Here is a 22,230-nt window from a genome sequence, read left to right as displayed (position 1 = left end):
TTTGTGTGTGTGAAATGAGCTCATTTCAACACGAAGTCTCTGTTGCTTTTTAGCCCTGTTTGATCTATAGACCCCTCTTTGATGTGATGGAACTGAGCTGAGAAACAGGAAGTGCACACTGTCCCAAACATTATATTCTCAGAACAAACCAACGAACGAGAGAGGACACAAAAAGACTATGTCACATGGACACGGACCAATAAATGGAAGAGGCTACCTACATTTACCTGGCCATCTTGCCCAACATGCACTTGGTGGATCTGTAGGTTGCCCTGCAAGAGAGGAAAAACATAAACATATTCAAATTTCAGCAACTGAATGAGGTACAAATTAGTGTCCCATGTTTTTTTTTTTCAAAAGCATTTAGAGTCTTTTCCGCTTTTTTAGAACGGACACTGTAAAAGTGTAGTGCATATTTACATAGAAAAACCATGTAAAAACGTGGTAGGGCAACTTTTTTGTTGTGATAATTATTAAATACAGCTTATCTAACATAAAATTAACTAGCATTAAAGTAGCATCAAATGTATGTATCCTCATGCTTAAAATAATCATTTTGGTCTATCCTTCTCAACTTTGCCCAACAACTCAATAGACCCTGCCATATTTTTGACTAAATCAGTTGAATTTATATGTAACTAATTTGTAATTAAACTTTTTTTTTTTAATAAAAACTAATTTTAAGTTTCAAAATTGTAGTATTTAGCTGTTCTGTAACCGTTACCACGTGATTTTCCATCATTATAAAAATTAAAGGCACACTATGCAGTTTCCGTTTTTTCTCAAACAGTGACCCCTAGAAAACTAGGGAGTGGAGTGGAGTACTTGTATTTAATGTTACTGTCGTAAATACCACTCACGCAGAGCCGTCTCTGTACTCTTCCGACCGCGCTTTCTTCGTTTTCATCGTTTTCGTTTTCTTTCTCAGCCATGATTCACATCTGAAATGCGTGCTAGTGTCTTCCATAGAGGCTGCTTCATATGTTGTTGATGTACAGGGCTATGCATAAGTGAATACACCCATGCTAAAGTTGACTAAAAAGAGGAATAAAAAATCATATTTTGGAAACTGAACTTAATGCCTTAATTTAAAAAATTAGGAAAAATCCAACCTTTAAGGACACCAATTTTCTTTGTGAATGAATAATGTATCGTAAATAAATAAATGTTCTTCCTTAAAATACATGGTGCATAAGTGAGTACACCCCTATGTTAAATTCCCATAGAGGCAGGCAGATTTTTATTTTTAAGTATTTTTGTAAAAAAAAATGTAGGATACTATGCATCCTGATAAAGTTCCCTTGGCCTTTGGAATTAAAATAGCCCCACATCATCACATAGCCTTCACCATACCTAGAGATTGGCATGGGGTACTTTCCATAAGATCATCTCTCAATGCAAATCAAACTAGCTTTTAGGCTAACTGAAATAAACCCATGCCAATCTCTAGGTATGGTGAAGGCTATGTGATGATGTGGGGCTATTTTAATTCCAAAGGCCAAGGGAACTTTATCAGGATGCATAGTATCCTACATTTTTTTTTACAAAAATACTTAAAAATAAAAATCTGCCTGCCTCTATGGGAATTTAACATAGGGGTGTACACACTTATGCACCATGTATTTTAAGGAAGAACATTTATTTATTTACGATACATTATTCATTCACAAAGAAAATTGGTGTCCTTAAAGGTTGGATTTTTCCTAATTTTTTAAATTAAGGCATTAAGTTCAGTTTCCAAAATATGATTTTTTATTCCTCTTTTTAGTCAACTTTAGCATGGGTGTATTCACTTATGCATAGCACTGTATGTGACGTCGTGCCGTAAAGCAAGTTGTGATTCTCGCGAGATTTGGCGGGGTGCCACCTCTCAAACTTGCATTGCTGGATTTGCCAGCGGCGCATCCCCCCATTTGGCCCCAGTTTAGCTAGCCCCAACTGTGAGCTAATTTTTACGCTATTAATTTTGAGAATTTTGTTTACATTCCTTTTTTTTTTTTTAAATAAGGAACCAAAGTTTGGTAACAGGGCTGACAATATTGCAAACTGAAACAGCTCATGAATATTTCGTTTCACCACCAGAGGCTGCTGATTAACATCTTTGAAGTTTTTTACTGACCATTTGTTGAAAAAGAAAACCGAGAAAAAAGAAAGAAAATTTTAGACCTTGTTTTGTATCTTATACATGAAAAGTATCAGTAACGCAACATAGATTTTTTAAAATCAGTGATAAAATCACTACACAGCAAAGTTTCAATCATGTTCTCCATCGGACTCTAAAACACACACACACCTGACAAATATCTGGATAAAGGGAAATGGTCTTACGACGGCTCATTTCCTTTACAAACTTTCTCAGATAAATGGTTTTGATGAGGCGGGCCAAATGTATTACAAAGACGGTCTTTGTGAGTGGAGGTTGGATGAAGTGGCACGCTGTTGCTAAGCTCTGGACTCAAAAACAAACAATATCACTGGGAATATACCAAAACCATGAGCACTGAAGTCTACGGTCATCATCAATTTTTTGTAAACGAGGGCAGGAAACACTCCACAATTTTTTTTCTCCTGCTCTTAGGGTGATGGATGGATTTGATCAAAACATTGTTTACATATTTGCGGATACCTTTAAATAATCCTGTTCAAATCTAGGACACTGAGTACAAATCAAGAGCCTTTGAAATCAGGGCTTAGGGAGATTTCTCAGCCAAAGATCATACTAAAATTGGTAGCTCAGAAATAATTATGGATTGGTGCTGAGGTTTGATGGCTCAATCCCCTGAGACCTTCATTTAGCAACCACAAATGAGGGGTGGAGTGACTCAGAGGAAGAAGAACGAATGTGTGAAGGAAAAACAAGAAACCTAAAGGAAATGATGTGTACCTCGCTGTCCTGTGTGATCTGCACCTGTTCCCCCTGTGGCACCTGGGCGATGTGGAGGTGTCCCTGCGGTATCTATGAAAAAAAAAAAAAAAGACATTGAAACAAATGTCATTTCCAATCAAGCTGTTGTCAAATAATTATATTTGACAATTAACTGTGTGCATTTATGTGTGTGTATATATACACACTTTATGGACTTGGGACACCTGACCATTACACCAACAGGAACTTTAATCGCATCGCATTTTAGTAAATACATAAACATTAATATGGAGTTGTTCCCACCCTTTGCAGCTGAGCTATTACAGCTTCCACTCTTCTGGGAAGGCTTTATACAAGACTTTGGAGTGTTCCCTGCAGGAATCTTTTCCCATTCATCCAGTAGAGCATTTTTTTTAGGTCAGGCCTTGACATTGGACAAGAAGGCCTGGCTTGCAATCTCAGTTCCAGTGCATCCCAAATAGGGCTGTGCATCAATACAGATTCCTGATTCGATTCCGATTCGCAAGATCTCACTTCGATTCAATTCGATTCTTAATTTGAAACGATTCTCGATTTTCGATTCGAATCAGTGAATCGGTTTCAGCGGCCCCACCACAAAAAGTTATAAATTAATAATATAGTTTTAGTTTTTGACCCATGTATCCTTGGGGACTCTCAGGGATGAAATTTCACGAACTGACTTCATTTCACGATTTCATGAATTGCAAAGGTGGCATCCAATCACAGTACCATTGAGCTCTTCAGAACGACCCATTTTCTTTTTTTCCACAAATGCAGACTGCATGGCTAGGTGCTGGATTTTATACAACTGTGGCAAACACCAAATTTTCCAACAATCCCAAAGTAATTATGTTTTCTAATAATAATAATAATCATGACAAAATGACTGCTGTCTTTGGGTAAAATATTTACTGAAGTTATTGTAACACTAAATGTATCATGGGTAACCCTGGAAAACTTCTGTCTCATGTTGCTTGCTAGTTCATCACTGCGGTATGGAAACGATGCATTTTTCCACAATTAACGTGATGTGTTCCCAAACATTTGATATTATTGGTTTTGTTAATCAGTTTTTTTCCGCCACTGCTTTCCCAAAAAGTGCATTAAAAAGTCTAATTTAGGAAAGTTTATAACAAGCAACACCAGCGATTATTCAAAACCTAAAAAGAGCATGTCATTGTTTGCCGTATCTGACAGGCTTAAATTATCGATTATGTGCGAGTGACAAAAACTGAACATTTGTGAAGCCAAAGGGCTTGACAAAAACTGACCATTGAGTGGTTGCTTCTGAGAGTACAACTATTACGGTTCAGTTCAGGGAGATGTTACACAAACAACAGATGACAGATCCGTTCTTGAGTCCGCAGAAGCCAAGAACTCCTCCGCAGATTTAACTCTCTTGATTGTACATTGTGTATTCAGAGTTTTGATTGTGCTGTCACAATGCATGCAGATTATATTTCAGATGGTGTGTAGGGGTGGAGATGACCTCATGCAGCTGTGAAAGTCAGAGATCATGTTTAGGTTCTCAAAAGAGGCTGCATGACCGGGCACAGCGGAAATTCTGTTGCTAAAGCTCCATTAAATGCTTGCAGGGGATTGGCTTTTCCACGGAGTATTTGCACTCCAGCACACGGAGAGTTCAGGGAGACCCAGACCTTCTTTCAAAAAGATGTTTGAGTGTGTTTATTTGTTTGTCTGCGCAGCTGACACAGGTTTGAAATGAACGGGTATATATGTATTACGTTACAAGATGTGTGGTCTTGCAAATGTGTGAATTAAGCCAGATATTTGTGTTTTGTGAAGAAAAGTGGAAAAAAAACTTAGGCCAGTATGCAAATAACAAAAAATGCCATAGCAACCACTCAGATCGACATTAGCTTTTAGACATTAGCATTAGACATTGCCAAATTTTGCCAAATTTGGCAACCCTGGCAGTGCTTGCAAGGTTGCTAGGGTGATCTGAGTGGTTGCTATGGCATTTTTTGTTATTTGCATACCGGCCTAAGTCAAAAGAGTCCTCCCCAACTCAAGGTATATAGCCTTTTTTAAGGCTAAGTACCTTAAAGGGTTCACCCAAAGATGAAATTTCTGTCATTACTCACCCTCATGTCGTTCCAAACTCATAAGACCTTTGTTCATCTTCGTAACACAAATTAAGATATTTTTGATAAAATCCGAGACGTTAGAACGAAGATGAACGAAGGTCTTACAGGTTTGGAATGACATGAGGGTGAGTAATTAATGACAGACATTTCATTTCGGGGAACTAACCCTTTAAACTGTGCTCACATTGAAAAGGTATTAAAAGAATTATTATAAAATAATAAAGTGAAATCATTATTAAGTACATAGTCATATACTTGTCAATGCTATATTAATTATAATTGAAAAAAACTTAATTGTATTAATAATGGCATTTTAGCTGAACTTCAGCTTTGGGTTAACTTTGCGAAAGTTAAAATAAAATAAAAATAATTGTGTCGGTCGGTTAATGAAGATTTGACGGATGAACTTGAGAGAGAGAGATAAAGATGGATGGATGGATAGATAGATATTTAATATATATTTTCATGTGGGTTGGCCTTTTGGATTACGACATAACTATACTCACAACTTGCACCTGTCCGTCTTCTCCAATACGGTGGATCTGGACTTGTTGTGTGGCTCCAGCCAGAGCGTAGTGCAAGGCCTGCTGGGTAGAGTTCTCGAGAGCCGACGTCTCTGCGGCCGAGACTCCATCTGTTCGAGGACACACATAAACATGTTTATAACACAGTCCAACTATGTGGGTCAAACCAGAAAGTAGAGAGACTGGGTCAAATCGTGTCAAACAACTGGTTTCAATAACAGAAGATGCTCAACTGTAACTGCCAAACACACACACACACACACGCTTAAGTGAGATGAAGATAAAGAGAGAGAGAGAGAGAGAGAGAGAGAGAGAGAGAAATCACAGTCTGTTCCACGTCATGGCGAATCTTGCATTTCAGTGTTATCAGACAAACGCCTTTTGGCATACACATATTCTGCTGAATTTGTACGAATGTGAAATGTGCAAACCCAAACAAATGTAGAAGAGAACACACGATAAACAAGGTTCTCACAGACAGAGAGAAGCGAAAGAGTTCACATACACACACCCTGAACTTGAGGAAAATCCCTTCCGACTGCTCTTGGATGTGATCCAGTGCATCTGCCAGATTAGAGCATGTTTATACAGTGTAAATGATCTCAAAATACACAACAAGGGCTCTCGACCTAGCAGCCCAAACACACTCATGCCCTAAAACTGTACGTAAACCCAACCCCTTAGTCTAAACAACGAGTATTGCTGACACGCTACAACAGCCTAGACGCTTAAAACACACACTCACCGCATTTCTGATTAAAGGTCGTCAAATTGTCTCTGGAAAAATGGTGCGGGTATTCATTTACAAAGTTTAAGAGATTTTAAATCATAGCGAAGGGCATATTAGCAGGCTAACGTTACTTAGAGGAAAAAGCACAAAATGTGACACTGCCCTTCTGTTAGTTTCCCCAGATAAAATGTGATCAGAGACTGTGTTGGGTCTTTCTTAGGTTGCGGCTGAAAAGTAAACCGGATTCAATTTTATGCATCTGAAAGATCTCCAGACCAATTTGTCCTTTAGCTTGCCAGTTTTTTACTTCTTGGCTGCTATCAAATTGCAGTTTAGCAATGCCCAAATACAACAAAAACAACTGTGTTTGATGATTATTTTTGCCAATTAAACAAATGGTATGATTATGTATCTGAAGATGCTTGTTTGATGAAAATGCTGCAGCTTAATAAACAAAGAGTTTTGTTGGATTTGTCAATATGTATAGATGCCTCATTAGTGTTTGTTTTCCAATGGGTAAGACGTCCGCCATATTGAAAAGGTCAAATCAGGTTCATAAACACTCGAGAACAAGTTGACTGTTCATCTGCAACCTAGTTATTCACATGTATGAATATCTATATCTGCATTAGACATTAGCAGATGATTTTCACAGCTTTTAGTTTATCATTAATGTCATCATTCTGCATTTGGATATTGCATATTGAGTTATACAAAAAAAACACACAAACCCACACATTCTCACCTCTGAAAGGTGATCCCATTTTATCTGGAATTTATAGCTTGGTGGTTTTTACAGCCGTGGGCTGCATTTGTTAGTGTGTGAGTGATGAACAGCATCATGTTAACCATTCCAAGATGGCCGACGCATCGACATGTCTGACTCAGGAGCGGTCGAATGTGGCATCTACGCATACATTTCTATGGGATTTGTGGCCTGGCAGTTAGCAAAATGCTAACAAAAATGGTTAGCAAATGTTTTTTTTAAATATTGTTTTTTATAAAACAGCTTTGATAATTCTACAACAACAATTATCGTACAGAGTGGGAATATTGTTGTTTGACAGAAACGATAGTTTAAATAAAATAAATACAGAATTTTATCAGATCCATGGCTTAGCGGTTAACATACATGCTTAGAAATTTGGTCAAGTCTGGAAACACGGCATCTAATTTAGAGACGTTTTTCAAAAAATGTCATGTTCTAGCAGTCAGCATGGTATTGTAAAATGTGCAAACAAATAAAGACAGTAATTTTAACCAAACGTCGCTGCTTAATAAATAATAAATATTTCTTTCAGACTCATATTCTTGCAGTTAGCTACCATCTTTGAACACGTGGTATGTTAATGTCGGCGAACAAAAAATGCAGCTGCCCAATAAATATACAGAATTTAGTAGACTTCTTGTTTTAAGCAGTTAGCACACATAAAAAAATATGGTAATGTTTTCAAATGTAAATGGCCAAAAACATTGCTGCTTATTCAAATAAAGAACTTTGTCAGATACATGGTCTAATGATTAGTGCACATGCACATGCTTGCTTAAAACATGGTAATATATGAACAAATATGGTCAACTGACCAAAATGTTGCTACTTAGTAAATAAGTAGCAACATAAAAACATTGATCAGAGAACATAAACAGAAGCTCGACCGAATTAGCTTGACGCGCAAAAACAAACCTCATTGGTTCTTGAAGAAGCTCAAACGTGCTGCGTAACACGAGAATGAACCTCATTGGTTCTTGCTGATGCTCAAACGTGCTGCGTAACATGAGAATGAACCTCATTGGTTCTTGCTGAAGCTCAAACGTGCTGCGTAACATGAGAATGAACCTCATTAGTTCTTGCTGAAGCTCAAACGTGCTGCGTAACATGAGAATGAACCTCATTAGTTCTTGCTGAAGCTCAAACGTGCTGCGTAACATGAGAATGAACCTCATTGGTTCTTGCAGAAGCTCAAACGTGCTGCGTAACACGAGAATGAACCTCATTGGTTCTCGCTGAAGCTCAAACGTGCTGCGTAACACGAGAATGAACCTCATTGGTTCTTGCTGAAGCTCAAACGTGCTGCGTAACACGAGAATGAACCTCATTGGTTCTTGCTGATGCTCAAACGTGCTGCGTAACATGAGAATGAACCTCATTGGTTCTTGCTGAAGCTCAAACGTGCTGCGTAACATGAGAATGAACCTCATTAGTTCTTGCTGAAGCTCAAACGTGCTGCGTAACATGAGAATGAACCTCATTAGTTCTTGCTGAAGCTCAAACGTGCTGCGTAACATGAGAATGAACCTCATTAGTTCTTGCTGAAGCTCAAACGTGCTGCGTAACACGAGAATGAACCTCATTGGTTCTCGCTGAAGCTCAAACGTGCTGCGTAACACGAGAATGAACCTCATTAGTTCTTGCTGAAGCTCAAACGTGCTGCGTAACACGAGAATGAACCTCATTGGTTCTTGCTGAAGCTCAAACGTGCTGCGTAACACGAGAATGAACCTCATTGGTTCTTGCTGATGCTCAAACGTGCTGCGTAACACGAGAATGAACCTCATTGGTTCTTGCTGAAGCTCAAACGTGCTGCGTAACATGAGAATGAACCTCATTGGTTCTTGCTGAAGCTCAAACGTGCTGCGTAACATGAGAATGAACCTCATTGGTTCTTGCTGAAGCTCAAACGTGCTGCGTAACACGAGAATGAACCTCATTGGTTCTTGCTGAAGCTCAAACGTGCTGCGTAACATGAGAATGAACCTCATTGGTTCTTGCTGATGCTCAAACGTGCTGCGTAACACGAGAATGAACCTCATTGGTTCTTGCTGAAGCTCAAACGTGCTGCGTAACACGAGAATGAACCTCATTGGTTCTTGCTGATGCTCAAACGTGCTGCGTAACACGAGAATGAACCTCATTGGTTCTTGCTGAAGCTCAAACGTGCTGCGTAACATGAGAATGAACCTCATTGGTTCTTGCTGAAGCTCAAACGTGCTGCGTAACATGAGAATGAACCTCATTAGTTCTTGCTGAAGCTCAAACGTGCTGCGTAACATGAGAATGAACCTCATTAGTTCTTGCTGAAGCTCAAACGTGCTGCGTAACACGAGAATGAACCTCATTGGTTCTTGCTGATGCTCAAACGTGCTGCGTAACACGAGAATGAACCTCATTGGTTCTTGCTGAAGCTCAAACGTGCTGCGTAACATGAGAATGAACCTCATTGGTTCTTGCTGAAGCTCAAACGTGCTGCGTAACATGAGAATGAACCTCATTAGTTCTTGCTGAAGCTCAAACGTGCTGCGTAACACGAGAATGAACCTCATTGGTTCTCGCTGAAGCTCAAACGTGCTGCGTAACACGAGAATGAACCTCATTGGTTCTTGCTGAAGCTCAAACGTGCTGCGTAACACAAGAATGAACCTCATTGGTTCTCGCAGAAGCTCAAACGTGCTGCGTAACACGAGAATTAACCTCATTGGTTCTCGCACGTCAAGCGAACATGCTTGAGCTTCCGTTTTCCATATCAGATGTGTGCGTTGATGAATGTTTGTATGTGAATAAAAGCCTAAATTCAATCTGTTCATCATATAAAGCGATCGTTTCTCTTCAGAAAATGTGGACTAAACGGCTTGATTCATATGGATTAGTTTTACGATCTCTTTATGAACTTTTTGAAGCATCAAAGCGGTAGTTGCATAGACTGTCAATTGAGGAATAGAAATCTCTTAGATTTCATTAAAAATCTTTTCATTTGTGTTCTAAAGATGAACAAAAGCCTTACGGGTTTGGACCGACATGAGGGTGAGTAAATGATGACAGAATTTTCATTTTTGGGTGAAGCAACCCTTTAAAAATGCAAAAAGCAAAAGCATTTTTCAAAATATATAAAGAATTTTGCAAGCTACAGCAGGATTTGCAGCTTATTTTCTCCATGCCCGCACATTAAAAAAATTGATATTTTTGCTGTCGGGACGGAAACACTTTGTTCCTTTCATAGTCCACATGTTCCTAACACTTCGATTTTGGTTTGAAAGAAGGCTGAGCACCAGTTGGCTTGTTCATAAGCTAAACATTTAATCAAACGCAGGGAGGCCTATTCCAGCTGGACATGGACAACAGAAGGAGGTGAAGCAATCGTAAGTGTATGGACCATTGTGGAGAGAACCAATACAGGATATTTGTGTTAAAAATGGGTCAAAGGTGAAGGCCTGTGAATCTCTGAGAGGAAGGGACAGGACGTGAGGCGTTGTCCTGAGATTAGAACCATCTGTTAGTTGAGGACACATCAGTCAGAGTTTTTCTCCCGCACACAAACATGAGTGTGCAAATAAACACATGGGGGTGCATGTGCGCGTAATGTACACGACGTTTGCACAAATGGACACGAGGTTATACACATAGCTAATTCGATGGCCAACTAGCACATGGTACGACAACTGCGTATTTTCTCTCGCACACACACTCACTCGCTCTCAGCATATGTTTATGTTCAATTGAACACAAACCAGCTGGGCCTAGACACTTAGCATCAAAATCAAAGAGAAACAGGGCTTGTAAGTTTCGCAAGAGACAAAATTGGCGGGAAAGGGTGCAAGGGTCCATACCTGAGCTGTTCTGCGAGGCGGGGGTCCGTCGTGAGAAACTCTTAACGGCCAAACTCTGTCCTCGCTGCTTCCGACGCCAAGCGGTTCGACACTTGGAATCAATGCTCTGCTTGATACGGTACCAGTCGGACTCGGTAATGGTGAACTTGTAGAACAGGTGACCTGGTTGCACACAGACAGAGACATTCACAACATTGATACCATGACAAAATCAGTCATGAAACAAGGGGCAAAACGTTTCCATCCAAAGTTGTGAATTTAACTTATGTGCAAAAATGGAATATCGCATAAACATTTGTGAATAAAGCAGCGTTTCCATACCATGTGTTCATGTGGGGGTGCAAAATCCCTGGAAATTGGCGCAAAACATCTAATATAAATGGAAGTTGCAGCAATCGGGGAAGTCATTGTGGCTCTTTTTTTGCACATCATAAATATCTTGCATATACTGTATGTAAATGAATATGGTCATTTGACTAAAACATTGCTGCTTATTAAATATAGGGACGGTTTTCCAAATCATGTTCTAGCGGTTAACGCACGTGCACTTAGCATGGTATTGTAAAGTGTGCAAACAAAGACGAAACATCTCTGCTTGACAAATCATACAAAAAAGTCACATTCATATTCTATTCAACCATGTTTAAAAATGTTGTGAACAAAGGTTGTTTGACGAAAACAAGTGTTTATTATATACAGAATTTCTTGGAATTCTTGTTTTTAACAGTTTACACACATGCTTAAATAAATGACATAGTAATGTTTGCAAATGAAAATGGCCATTTGATCAAAACATTGATATTCAGAACATTGCAATCATGATAAAATGTGTCAGGAAATAATGAACGAAACACTGACGTAATTTTAGGATCCATGGTCTGGCAGTTAGCAAACATGATAATATGGTAACATGCAAATGAATAGTTGCTACTTATTAGAGAAGATTTTCAAATTCATGTTCTAGCAGTTAGCGCACGCTAGCATGGTATTGTAAAGTATGCAAACAAACAAAAAACGAAACGCTGCAGCTTAAAAAAATATGTGAAAAAATTATTTCTGATTCATATTAAAGCAATTACCAACCATGTTTGGTTGGTATTGCTTATTAAATATACAGAATTTTGTTAAGATCTTGTTCTTGGCACTTAACACACATGCTTAAAAATAAAGTTTGCTAATAAAAATGGCCAACTGACCAAAACATTGAGAACAGTAGTTTTTCGAATTCATGTTCTAACGTTAGCGCATACGTGGTTACTTAGCATAGCATTGTAAAGTGTGCAAACAAACATGAAACGCTGCTGCTTAACAAATAAAAAAAACTTCTGACTCATATTCTAGCAGTTAGCAACCATGTCTGAAAAGCTTGTAATGTGTTGTGAACAAAGCTGCTCATTAAATATACAGAATTTTGTCTAATTCATGTTTTTAGCAATTAGCGCACATGCTCAAAATTAAGCTAGTAATGTTTGCAAAAGAAAGTGGGCAATTGACCAAAACACTGACATACAGAACATTGCAGCCATGATATAATCTGTGAGGAAATAAGGGAGGAAACACTGACGTAATATTTAGCCATGCGATTATGCTGCAAACAAATAAACTCTGCACTTTGAAGGAGAAATAAACATGTAAACAAACTGCTCTAACCTAATTCATATTAGCCGCTGTCAAATGGGGTTTGTTAGTGCAAAACTGCACGTAACATTCCTCATATACATAATGTTACGATGTTACGGCTTGTTGCTGGAATTGACCAACATACTGACGTGGCAGAAGATTTGTTGTGAATGAGAGGAGCGGTTAGAGACCTTACTAATTAGCTCATGTGGGGAGAATACTTGTCTGGTGTCGAGGATGAGGCAGAACCGCAGATGAGCTACTTGAGTACTGAAATTATTTGAATTAGACAGGACAAAAACTGACTTAAACTGACTCACATAAACTGAACTGATACGATCAAAGACCTGATTTGTCACAGACAGGGTTTGAAACAGATGGGCTTCAAAACGGGTTAATTACAAACCAATTTCAATTCTTTTCATTGAATTTACAGTATTCTGCAAAACCAGTGTGGTCCATATCCTAAACAAATTAATCTTATGAGCCAGTTCTTTTAGCGAGTGTAATCAGATTCCCCAAAAATGACTCTTATAAACTGGCTCTTTTTAGTGAATCAAAACGACAGTGCAATCATTTTTAACCTGATTCTCAAATGAATTGACTCTTAAAGCCAGTTCTTTTTAGTGAATCAAAAACATGCAGCACAACCAGTGTAGTCTGATTCCTAAACAAATTCATTTTATTATCAGCCAGGAATCAAAACCTTAGAGCACTGACAAGTGTGGTCCGATACCCGCACTAATGACTCTTATGAAGTGGTTCTTTTGAGTGAATCAAAACCACGCAGTGCAATCAGTGTAATCAGATTCCCAAATAAATGACTCTTATGAACTGGTTCTTTTCAGTGATTCAAAAGCATACAATGCAATGTCTGCATCCGAAATCGCATACTTCCCTACTATATAGTAGGCGAAAAACAGTATATGACAAGTATGTCTGAATTCACAGTACTCGTAAAAAGAGTAGGCAAAAAGTCCCCGGATGACCTACTACTTCCGGTGAGATTCTGAAGTGTGTATACGATGGACACTTTACTGTCCCATGAGGCCACAGGAGAGGATTTATGAATGTAGGGTGAAGCGATGTAACTGACGAATGCAGTACGTCCAGATTACATTCATACTATATAGATCATACTTTTTTAGCGGTCGTGTAGTAATTAGTTATTCAAAATAAGTACCAACTCAAGAGAGTATGTGATTTCAGACACAGCCAATCAGTGTAATCTGAATCCCAAACAAACGACACTTACGAGCCGGTTCTTTTTACTGAATCAAACACATATAGCTTAGTGTGTAATACGTAAGACGCACAAAATACCTCAATTAGTGTGTTTACTGACCGGCTGCTCACACGACAACATAAAGAATTGTTAATCAGTCGGTCACCAGACTGCAAATCACACTTAGTCGCTCTTTTGTTGGACTTACACCGAATGCCGTAGATCATGAGGGGGTCCAGCTGTTTCTTGCCGTGCTTGCCCTGGCCGGAGAGGTTGGAGACGGCCTGCACCTCGCGGTGGAACAGGTAGTCCAGCAGCGTCAGGGCCATTTTCTCCGCCGTGCGACAGTTGGTGCTGATGTGCAACATGTCTGCTGGAGACACCGGGCAGCGCACGCGCATCTCAGGGTTGTTCTCGTCACCGAGCCACGTTCCTGTTGGATAGTCCTCTATGGAGGAAAGAGAAAGACGCATGTTGCCATTACAAAAACGCACACAGTATTCACTTGTTAACAGGTAACTTGCCACTGTAATTTATAGTCATGTGACTATGAAGCTTTTTGACAAAATGAGAGGATGCTGAATATGAATAACACTATAATACTAATCAGACTATTTTTTAATGTGGACCAACAGCTCACTGGGGGCCTTAAATAGGATAAAAAATAAATACATAGAAGGGCTTACATTGTATTTATCTGGGCATGATGCTTGTGAAGGAATGTAGATGAGGGCTATTGAAACTGGGGTCTGGGGACCAACTGGGGCCACAAGGGGGTGCCAGAAGGCCCATACAATATTCGAGAATTGAATTGATTAACACTTATTTTATTCTATTGATCAAAACGTATTAGTGTATAAGTATTTTTGTGCCTTTTAAGGTAAAATTTGTGAAATGTTACCTTGCCTTCAGCTTGCTAACTGAGGGTTTTATGGCATTATGGTCTGTAAAGCGGCTCTGGAAGAATATTAATGCTTATTATTTAAGCATTTTAACTGAAAATGTTTTTTAATTATCTAACTGTAATCTAATAATCATTGTTGTTGCCACTAAAATAATGAAAAAAAAGTTTTTTTTTACTTAAACGACAGATGGAATTGTTGCCTTGGCAATAACTGAAATAAAAGTGTTGAACTACTAAAATTACTAAGACTAAAACAAAAAGAAATTAAAGCTAAAAAGAAATATAAAACAATTTCATAAAAATATTAAAAACTAAAATAAAACTGGAAAAAAAAAGCAGAAAATTTAAAAGCAGATATATGAATAAAAGTAAAATAACACTGCTAATAATGGTTAAAAAGGATACGCAAAATTATAGACTTTTTCCAGATTATATTTTGTTAATTATATTTTAATTTGCATTAGTTTTAGTGCAGTTAGAATATAAATGCCAATTATTTAACTCTGGAAACATGTCGTCCTCATAATATTACTCTTACAATATTTCTCACACAGCATAAATGTCATAACACATGAATATATGTAGCTACTAGCTGCCTTTATATTTTAGGAAGGTGCACCCTTGCAAATGGGTCAGTATTGTATTTAATAACGCAGTATATTATATTACACTGTTAGATATTTGGCAACAGAAGTCTGATCTAGCCTGCTGATCACTGTGGTAGACATAATGAAACATCTATGTCAAAATACATGACTCTCACAAGGTCACAACAACATGTTCAGGACTGGAGTGGGAACAAATGTTATCAGGACCATTGTTTTCAACATTAGCCGAGCACTAATCCCAAATATCTGTGGAGGGTGTGAGAACATGCCCCTCGACGCCTCGAAGCAAATGCAAGAGTGTCCCCTGCTGGCTCACCAAACAAACACTTCACGACAGCCTTACCGGTTCACACCGCTGTCTTTATATGGACAAGAATTTGGCATGGTTAAAAATGTTGATTGAAGTTTAACAGTAAGACCATAACATTTCTTCTTCACACTTAAGAATCGAAATATTACATATCCAGGAGTGAGTTCTCATCGTGAGTGCTTCAAGAAAAAAATATTGTGGCATATTTTGTCTCAGAAACTATTTTAATTGGCATTTCTGTTAAATATTTGTATGTGTAGCACATGCCAAACGTTGCTTTGGCTATAGCTGGCAGGATTTATGGCGGGTCGGTTAAAGTTTATCATGGATTGTCAAAGCGTGAGTGTAAAATTATGTTAGAGAGTAAAGTGTTTCAGGTCAAGAGGTGAGTTCAGGAATGCGAGGACGATTTACATTTATTTTATTTACGATTTACAAAATATGAATGTAGATTATATATTTGCATTATAATGTTAATAATATATTTACATTTCCATAAACCCAAGATGGATGTAGTGAAACAATTATCAGCTTTTTGTATTTTTAATATTAATTTAATTATTCATATATAGGCCTAATTTAATTATTATTAACTTTCAAGCAAATACACATTTCTACCCTAACAAAATATTTTTTTCTCCCATGTAAATCTTTCCATCACAGGCAGCTGTATAATATGGCCACTTATATTTCTTATATTATATTATATTATATTATATTATATTTAGTGCTGTCCAATCAAGTACCGGTAATCGCGATTAATCGCATATAACATAAAAATGTTTTTTTTACGTGTGCATATATATTATTATATTTTAAACATGTATAAATGTGTATGTGTGTGTGTATACAGTATACAAACATATATAAAATATAATAATATATATATGCACACATATTATGTAAACAAAAATGTTTATGTTAGATGCGATTAATCGCGATTACCGGTACTTGATGGAACAGAAAAGAATTGAAAAGAATAATCTACATCATTTATTTCACCCCATGCACACAAAAAAATCTTTTTTCCCATGTGAATCTCTCAATCAGAGGCAGCTGTAAAAAAAAATCCACTTTTTAACTAGATGGCCACGACAAAAATGATGCACAGTTCGCTAGTTTAAAGGGATGACACATTTTACCCCACTCCCCTACATCAAAACCATGGATGAGGTTAAAGCCGGAGGGAAACAACACAACACAAACAATAGCAATGCCTCTTAAGAACAAAATGTACCATTCGTCGACTAAATATCATCACAAACAGCTGAGAACGAGTGAATATTTGCAGAGGAACGTCTTTGAACTAACCAAGCTAACCCAGACTCCACTCCAAAACAACCCAGTCAAATAATAAGAAAAGCAAAAGCAGAAGTTAAGCAATCAAAACAAAGCCTTTAAACCCAGACCTCCTCCAGACCAAAGATACATCCGTGAATCACTTACGGCCAGACGGATTACACAAGACACATTGTTGATGTAACACTTTTTTAATGTGTTGAGGGAGTACTAGTGCATAGTCAAAACACGTTTATATTATTAATCATCAAAAGTTGCTTTAGTTGAAGGTTTTTTTGCGCTACATTTCCATGCTTTAAAGTCACCCCACCACACACAGACTAAACACACGAAAACACACGTGATCATCTAATTTGTGCAGATGCATTTCAAAGATGTCTTCAAAACCTTTTCAATAATTGTTCAAATTGGTTGCTCTTCTTGTGAGGCCGTGTTTGTGCTGAACTCAGAACAAATGGTTCCCATTGGCGTATAAAAATTATATCCTTTAAAAGACGCCATAAAATCAAAATTGGAGTTTTTGGTGGCTTTTAGTTCATGTGTGTTAGCTTTGAGGACGTTTATGTGCTAGTGCACTTCTTAACGTTGACAAAATTAGCTTTTAGTAGATTTCAAATTTACAGTCTTTCTCTTCTGGATAACAGACTCATAAGATCGATGACTCATCCTGCACTACACCGGTTTTTGTCCAATCAAATTCTCCATAAAATGCAGGGCTCCAGACTACCATTTGAGAGCCGTAGCACCGGTGCAACTAAGTTCAACAGATGGAGGCGCCAGCACCTGATTTGGTAGCACTGGGGGGATTTTTCATCGTAAAGATGAAAATATTATGTTTATTTCTTGGAAATTAAGTTGAGATACAGATTAAATCAACTTTTAACAACAGTACTGAGTAAACACCAAATTGTTCTAAGAATTATTTTTTAATATTCTACTCTTGTTAAAGAAAAAATTTAAATTCTTCCATTAATTAGTCGCACTCATGTCATTCCAAACCCATAAGACCCCCCCCCATAGACTGCAATGTTATCAAAACTTTCAAGGCCGAGAAAGGTAGTAAAGACATCGTTAAAATAGTGCCTAATAGGGCTATGAAATAAAAATGCGAATTTTGAATATTCGTCAAAAAAAAAAAAAATTTTAAATACATATTCGATTTGTTGGTGTATCAAGACCGGTCAGGAGGCGCGAGACATGATGATGTAGTAACTGGCGCTGTTTGTTTTTGTTAGCTTATCCAGTATACTGCGCGGTGCGGCCGCGTTGTTAATTAGAAAAATGGCAGGAAAAGGCGAACTGCTGACGGAAACCCTCTCAGTTGGTGGCAATACCTGCCACCAGTATGGTTTACCATACCTGCACATCGATCAGAGCTGAGCGTGTGTTTTCATCAGCTGGAAACACTGTCCAAAAAAAACAACTCGCTTCAGATCAAGTTGACCGTCTGGTGTTTTTGTCGCCTTCTTGTGGGCATAGGAGACAATACAGTACTTTTTTCCTCTGACATTAAGAATTGCCTTAAGAATTCAAATATAATTCGAATTTTGCTAATATTTAAGAAAGAAATTCGAATGTAGTTTTTCAGCCATTTTGACAGCCCTGGGGTCTCATTTATAAAACTGTGCGTAGGAACCTTACTAAAAGTGTACGTGCGCCCAAAAGCCAAAAATGGCGTACGCAAATTTTTTTTCGGATTTATAAAACCGTTCGTACGCCAGAACCTGCGCAGAATTCACTTTATAAATCCCAGTCAGCGGAAGATTGTGCGCACATGCGTCTCCACCCCGAAATGACCATATATGGAGCTTACAACGCCTAGTTTTACTATGCAGATCCTCATCTGCATATCATTTGCATATGATTATTCAGCCACGTGATAACGTTTAACGGTACAAGACACATTACATTAATAAAAATCAAGTAGTTGCCTATCCTTGCCTTGTTTTTGAATACATAAATCAAATAGTGTAAAATACATTTCAGAGAAAGTTTTTCTCACTCTTTTCCACTGGCCGAATTGTATTTTTAATTGATATTTTTAATGGAAACAGATAGGCCTTGGGCATTATTTGCATGAAACTATTTTCTTAGACAATCTGGTATTATCATGATAAGCAATTATCTGTGGTTAAAACATTAAAACACAGCACGCCAGAGGAAAAGTGTTCAAAAACACCGCATCCACAACAAATATTTCTATTGACTGAATTTGAATATAAAAATGTTGTAACTTCTCAGTAATGATTTCATGTTTAAGTGCTTAACTCCATTAATTTGAATGGCATATTTAATCTAAATGTTTATATCAAAAGTAAAACATAGTTTAAATCATTATTTTATTTATTTAAACTGTTATTTGCATCAGTTTCACTAAACGGCGCGGACATTTAAGAAGGGATGGATATTTGCTTCAAGTGACAGGCTTGGTGAGTGAAATTATATTTGTATTATCTTTCTGTAGGCCTATATGTTAAATTTTCTTTAGATTTTCTGTCTACAAGTGACCAAAAAGACACTTAACTCCAGCTCACCATCGGTGTCGCCAATTCCCTTTGTCTCCAGAATGTGCGTACGCACGGCTCAAAGTTTGCTTAAAGGTGCGCACATTCTCCCGTCAAGTTTGTTTTTTATAGATCACAACCTTTGCGTGGGAACTGGCGTACGTACGTTTCCAGCCCCGTTTTGTGCGTACGCACGCTTTATAAATGAGACCCCTGGTGACTACAGTGGTTCAACCTTAATGTTATGAAGCGACGGGAACACTTTTTGTGTGCAAAAATAAAGAAAACTAAAGACTTTATTCAACAATCTCTTCTCTTCCATGTCAGTCTCTGACGCTGTTCACGTGAGCACCGCGACACATGCGTGTGATGCTGACGCAGGAGCCGGCCAATAATGAAAATCTGCTAAATTTACCTTCAATATGTCTTGCCAAAACATCTTGTACAAACCAATCTCAAAACACAACGCATCTGTGAATCTTACCTTCTGAGTTGAGAGTGATGAGCGTTACGTTGTTGGTATTCTGATTCTGGCCGCTGTTGGACACCGAATCGCTCGTTTCAGAACCGCTTTCCTGATCGTCCTGAATCTCTTCATGGACTGGAACCTTCAGCACTATGGTTTTCTGTCTTCCTCGCCCAACGGTACTGCAACAAAAAAAATAAAGCGCCATCACACCGAGAGCTTGTCCTCACTGTGAGAAGCTGTGCGACAGATCCAGAAATCGGCTTCTCAGTATATTTGCATGAATAATGCACAGATTTGCACACACAGGAGACATTTCTATTTCATGTATGCATAAAAAACACAATCTGTTCTCACTTGCTGAGTAGGTTCTCTAAAGAGTCCGATGCACGTGGTGAAGTTTCCTCCCGCGTCTTCGGCCTGTCTCCACTCACTATAACGTTTGTCTGGGGAACAACACTGAGAGCAAAGACTCAATGTTACCATCTTCATAAATCCTGAACACTTCATATCAGTGGTTCTCAACTGGTGGGTAATACATATGCTCAATAGACATCAATATCATAATGCTTTTAGGCAAATACTCAAGTTTTTTTTAAATGTAATTACTATATATTTAATTGTGCAGCTCATTTTCTCTATTTTTACATTTAAACTACTTAAACTTTAATGCTGTTAAATGTAATCTTTAGCCAATCTTAAAATAAAAATATCCATTTTTCATACAGTGCATTATAATGCTAAAATTCCTAAATTCGTTTGCAGCATTTAAAATGACTGATTTTAGATTTGATTTATTTATACAAAATAATGCATAATTGTCATTTTTAATTGAGAATCCGGCATGACAAGAAAAAAAGATCAGCTTTTCAGTATTGGACAGACTACTAATGTATGTGCATCCCTAATAATAAATAATAAAATAAAACATAATAAAATGCACCTAACCATAAAATTGTATATAGTTAGGAAAGAAAAAAATAACTCATTAACTTTTAATAGGGAGTAGAAAAAGCTTCCCATATCCTTTGTTGATGATCTTAAAGGCATTTGTTACATTATTTTGACATTCATTTCTAGTGTTCTCATTTGATGTGAATTATTCTGAACTGGATTCAACAACATGTTCTGATATTGTGGAAGAATTGTTATCTTTAAGATGCGTGAGGAATTGTATTGGAAAGGTAAAAGAGTGTTGGTCCGTGACAGGAGGGCCTCCACTCAAGGATAAAAATATGATGAACAAGTCTAAGAATGTTCCAAGTATGGTTGAAAATACCATCATTGGCCTAGAAAGATAACATTCTGGGAGTCAAAACTATAAAAGAGGGAGGATGCCCTCCCCTCACGGTCACGCTCTGCAGCCGCTCTGTGTGACTAGCCGCGTTTCCATTACCCTTCAAATTGAGCGAATTGAAAATACGCCCAATGGAAACACGCCAATTTCGCAAAAACTCACATTTAACGCAAAAAAGTTTGTATGTTCGCATGAGGTGGTTTTTCAGGCAATTTGAAAAAGAAATACTTCGCAAAACTGCAATGGAAACAGTTTTTGCGCATTTACAGGTCACCTGACGTAGCTGACGCGGTATGTTTGGACAGAATACGAGACAGAGTTCTTTATTAAATTCATAAAAGACAAAAGAATTACGGGAATACTGGATTCTAAACCTCAAAGAAATGCCACAATCAAGACCTCGAAGCAGATATGAGGGAGAAACACCCAGAAACACCTCATATGTGCCGCTCTCAAGGATAAGGGTCTTTCCTTGCCATAAATGATTGAATAACACACATACGTCTCCTTCGATTAAAGGGTTACTTCAGGATTTAGCATTAAGCTTTGTATTAGTAGAAAACCTGTAGTATTTTAGAATTACCATGCTTTCCACCCTCATATCCCCCTGAGACAAGAGATTTATGTATTTTTTGTCTGGAAAAAATCCTCCGATGACGCAAAAATCGTCATTTTGCGTCATCGGAGGATTTTCTGGACAGAGGCTAAAGACTACAGCCAGTAGATGGCGTTGTTCCGCATGTTTTCAGGCCGCCCATACAGGGTGGGATCTCACTCAGTCAGAATGTACACAGTGTCAGCCGTCTTTCTTTGGAAGCTAAGCTAGCAGGCTCTTGTTCTGTGGAGAAAGCTGAATAGTAGGAGAAAGCTGAGTAAGTAACCATCCTCCTTTTCCCGGACTTCTCCGGCGGGCGAGATCGTTCAAAATGTCCGGGATTCAGCTTTTGCTTTCTGCGGTCGCCATTCAGTGTTTACATGCACACCTTTCAATCTAACTGAATTCATTCCGATTGGTGAATTTGAATGTAGTGTTTACATGAACGCTAAACAAGTGATCGGTTGATGTGCGTTTTACCATTGCTAAGAAAAATTCCCGCTCCTCCGTGAGAGATGCGAGACGCGGCGCGTCTCAGTAATCATGCCACC

At 38.1% G+C, this 22,230-nt stretch overlaps 1 protein-coding gene across 2 annotated transcripts in view; it reads right to left on the bottom strand.

The window, feature by feature from the left end:
* banp (BTG3 associated nuclear protein) overlaps positions 1-22,230 on the bottom strand; it is a 51,513-nt gene that overhangs the window by 25,077 nt on the left and 4,206 nt on the right. The window contains exons 5-11 of one of the 2 annotated variants that reach the window (XM_084397602.1): positions 20,145-20,246; positions 19,806-19,969; positions 13,905-14,144; positions 10,852-11,013; positions 5,502-5,629; positions 2,885-2,956; positions 222-272 (exon numbers count right to left, since the gene is read on the bottom strand). In XM_084397602.1, coding sequence (XP_084253728.1) covers positions 222-272; positions 2,885-2,956; positions 5,502-5,629; positions 10,852-11,013; positions 13,905-14,144; positions 19,806-19,969; positions 20,145-20,246 — 919 coding nt within the window. The remainder of the gene's footprint in view (positions 1-221; positions 273-2,884; positions 2,957-5,501; positions 5,630-10,851; positions 11,014-13,904; positions 14,145-19,805; positions 19,970-20,144; positions 20,247-22,230) is intronic. The other variant, XM_084397603.1, reaches the window with a different exon arrangement.

This window comes from Rutilus rutilus, assembly GCF_951802725.1.
Source record: "Rutilus rutilus genome assembly, chromosome: 23".
Classification (NCBI taxonomy): domain Eukaryota; kingdom Metazoa; phylum Chordata; class Actinopteri; order Cypriniformes; family Leuciscidae; genus Rutilus; species Rutilus rutilus.
Note: the sequence above shows the minus strand (reverse complement) of the source record. Positions and strands in the feature narration are given on the sequence as shown.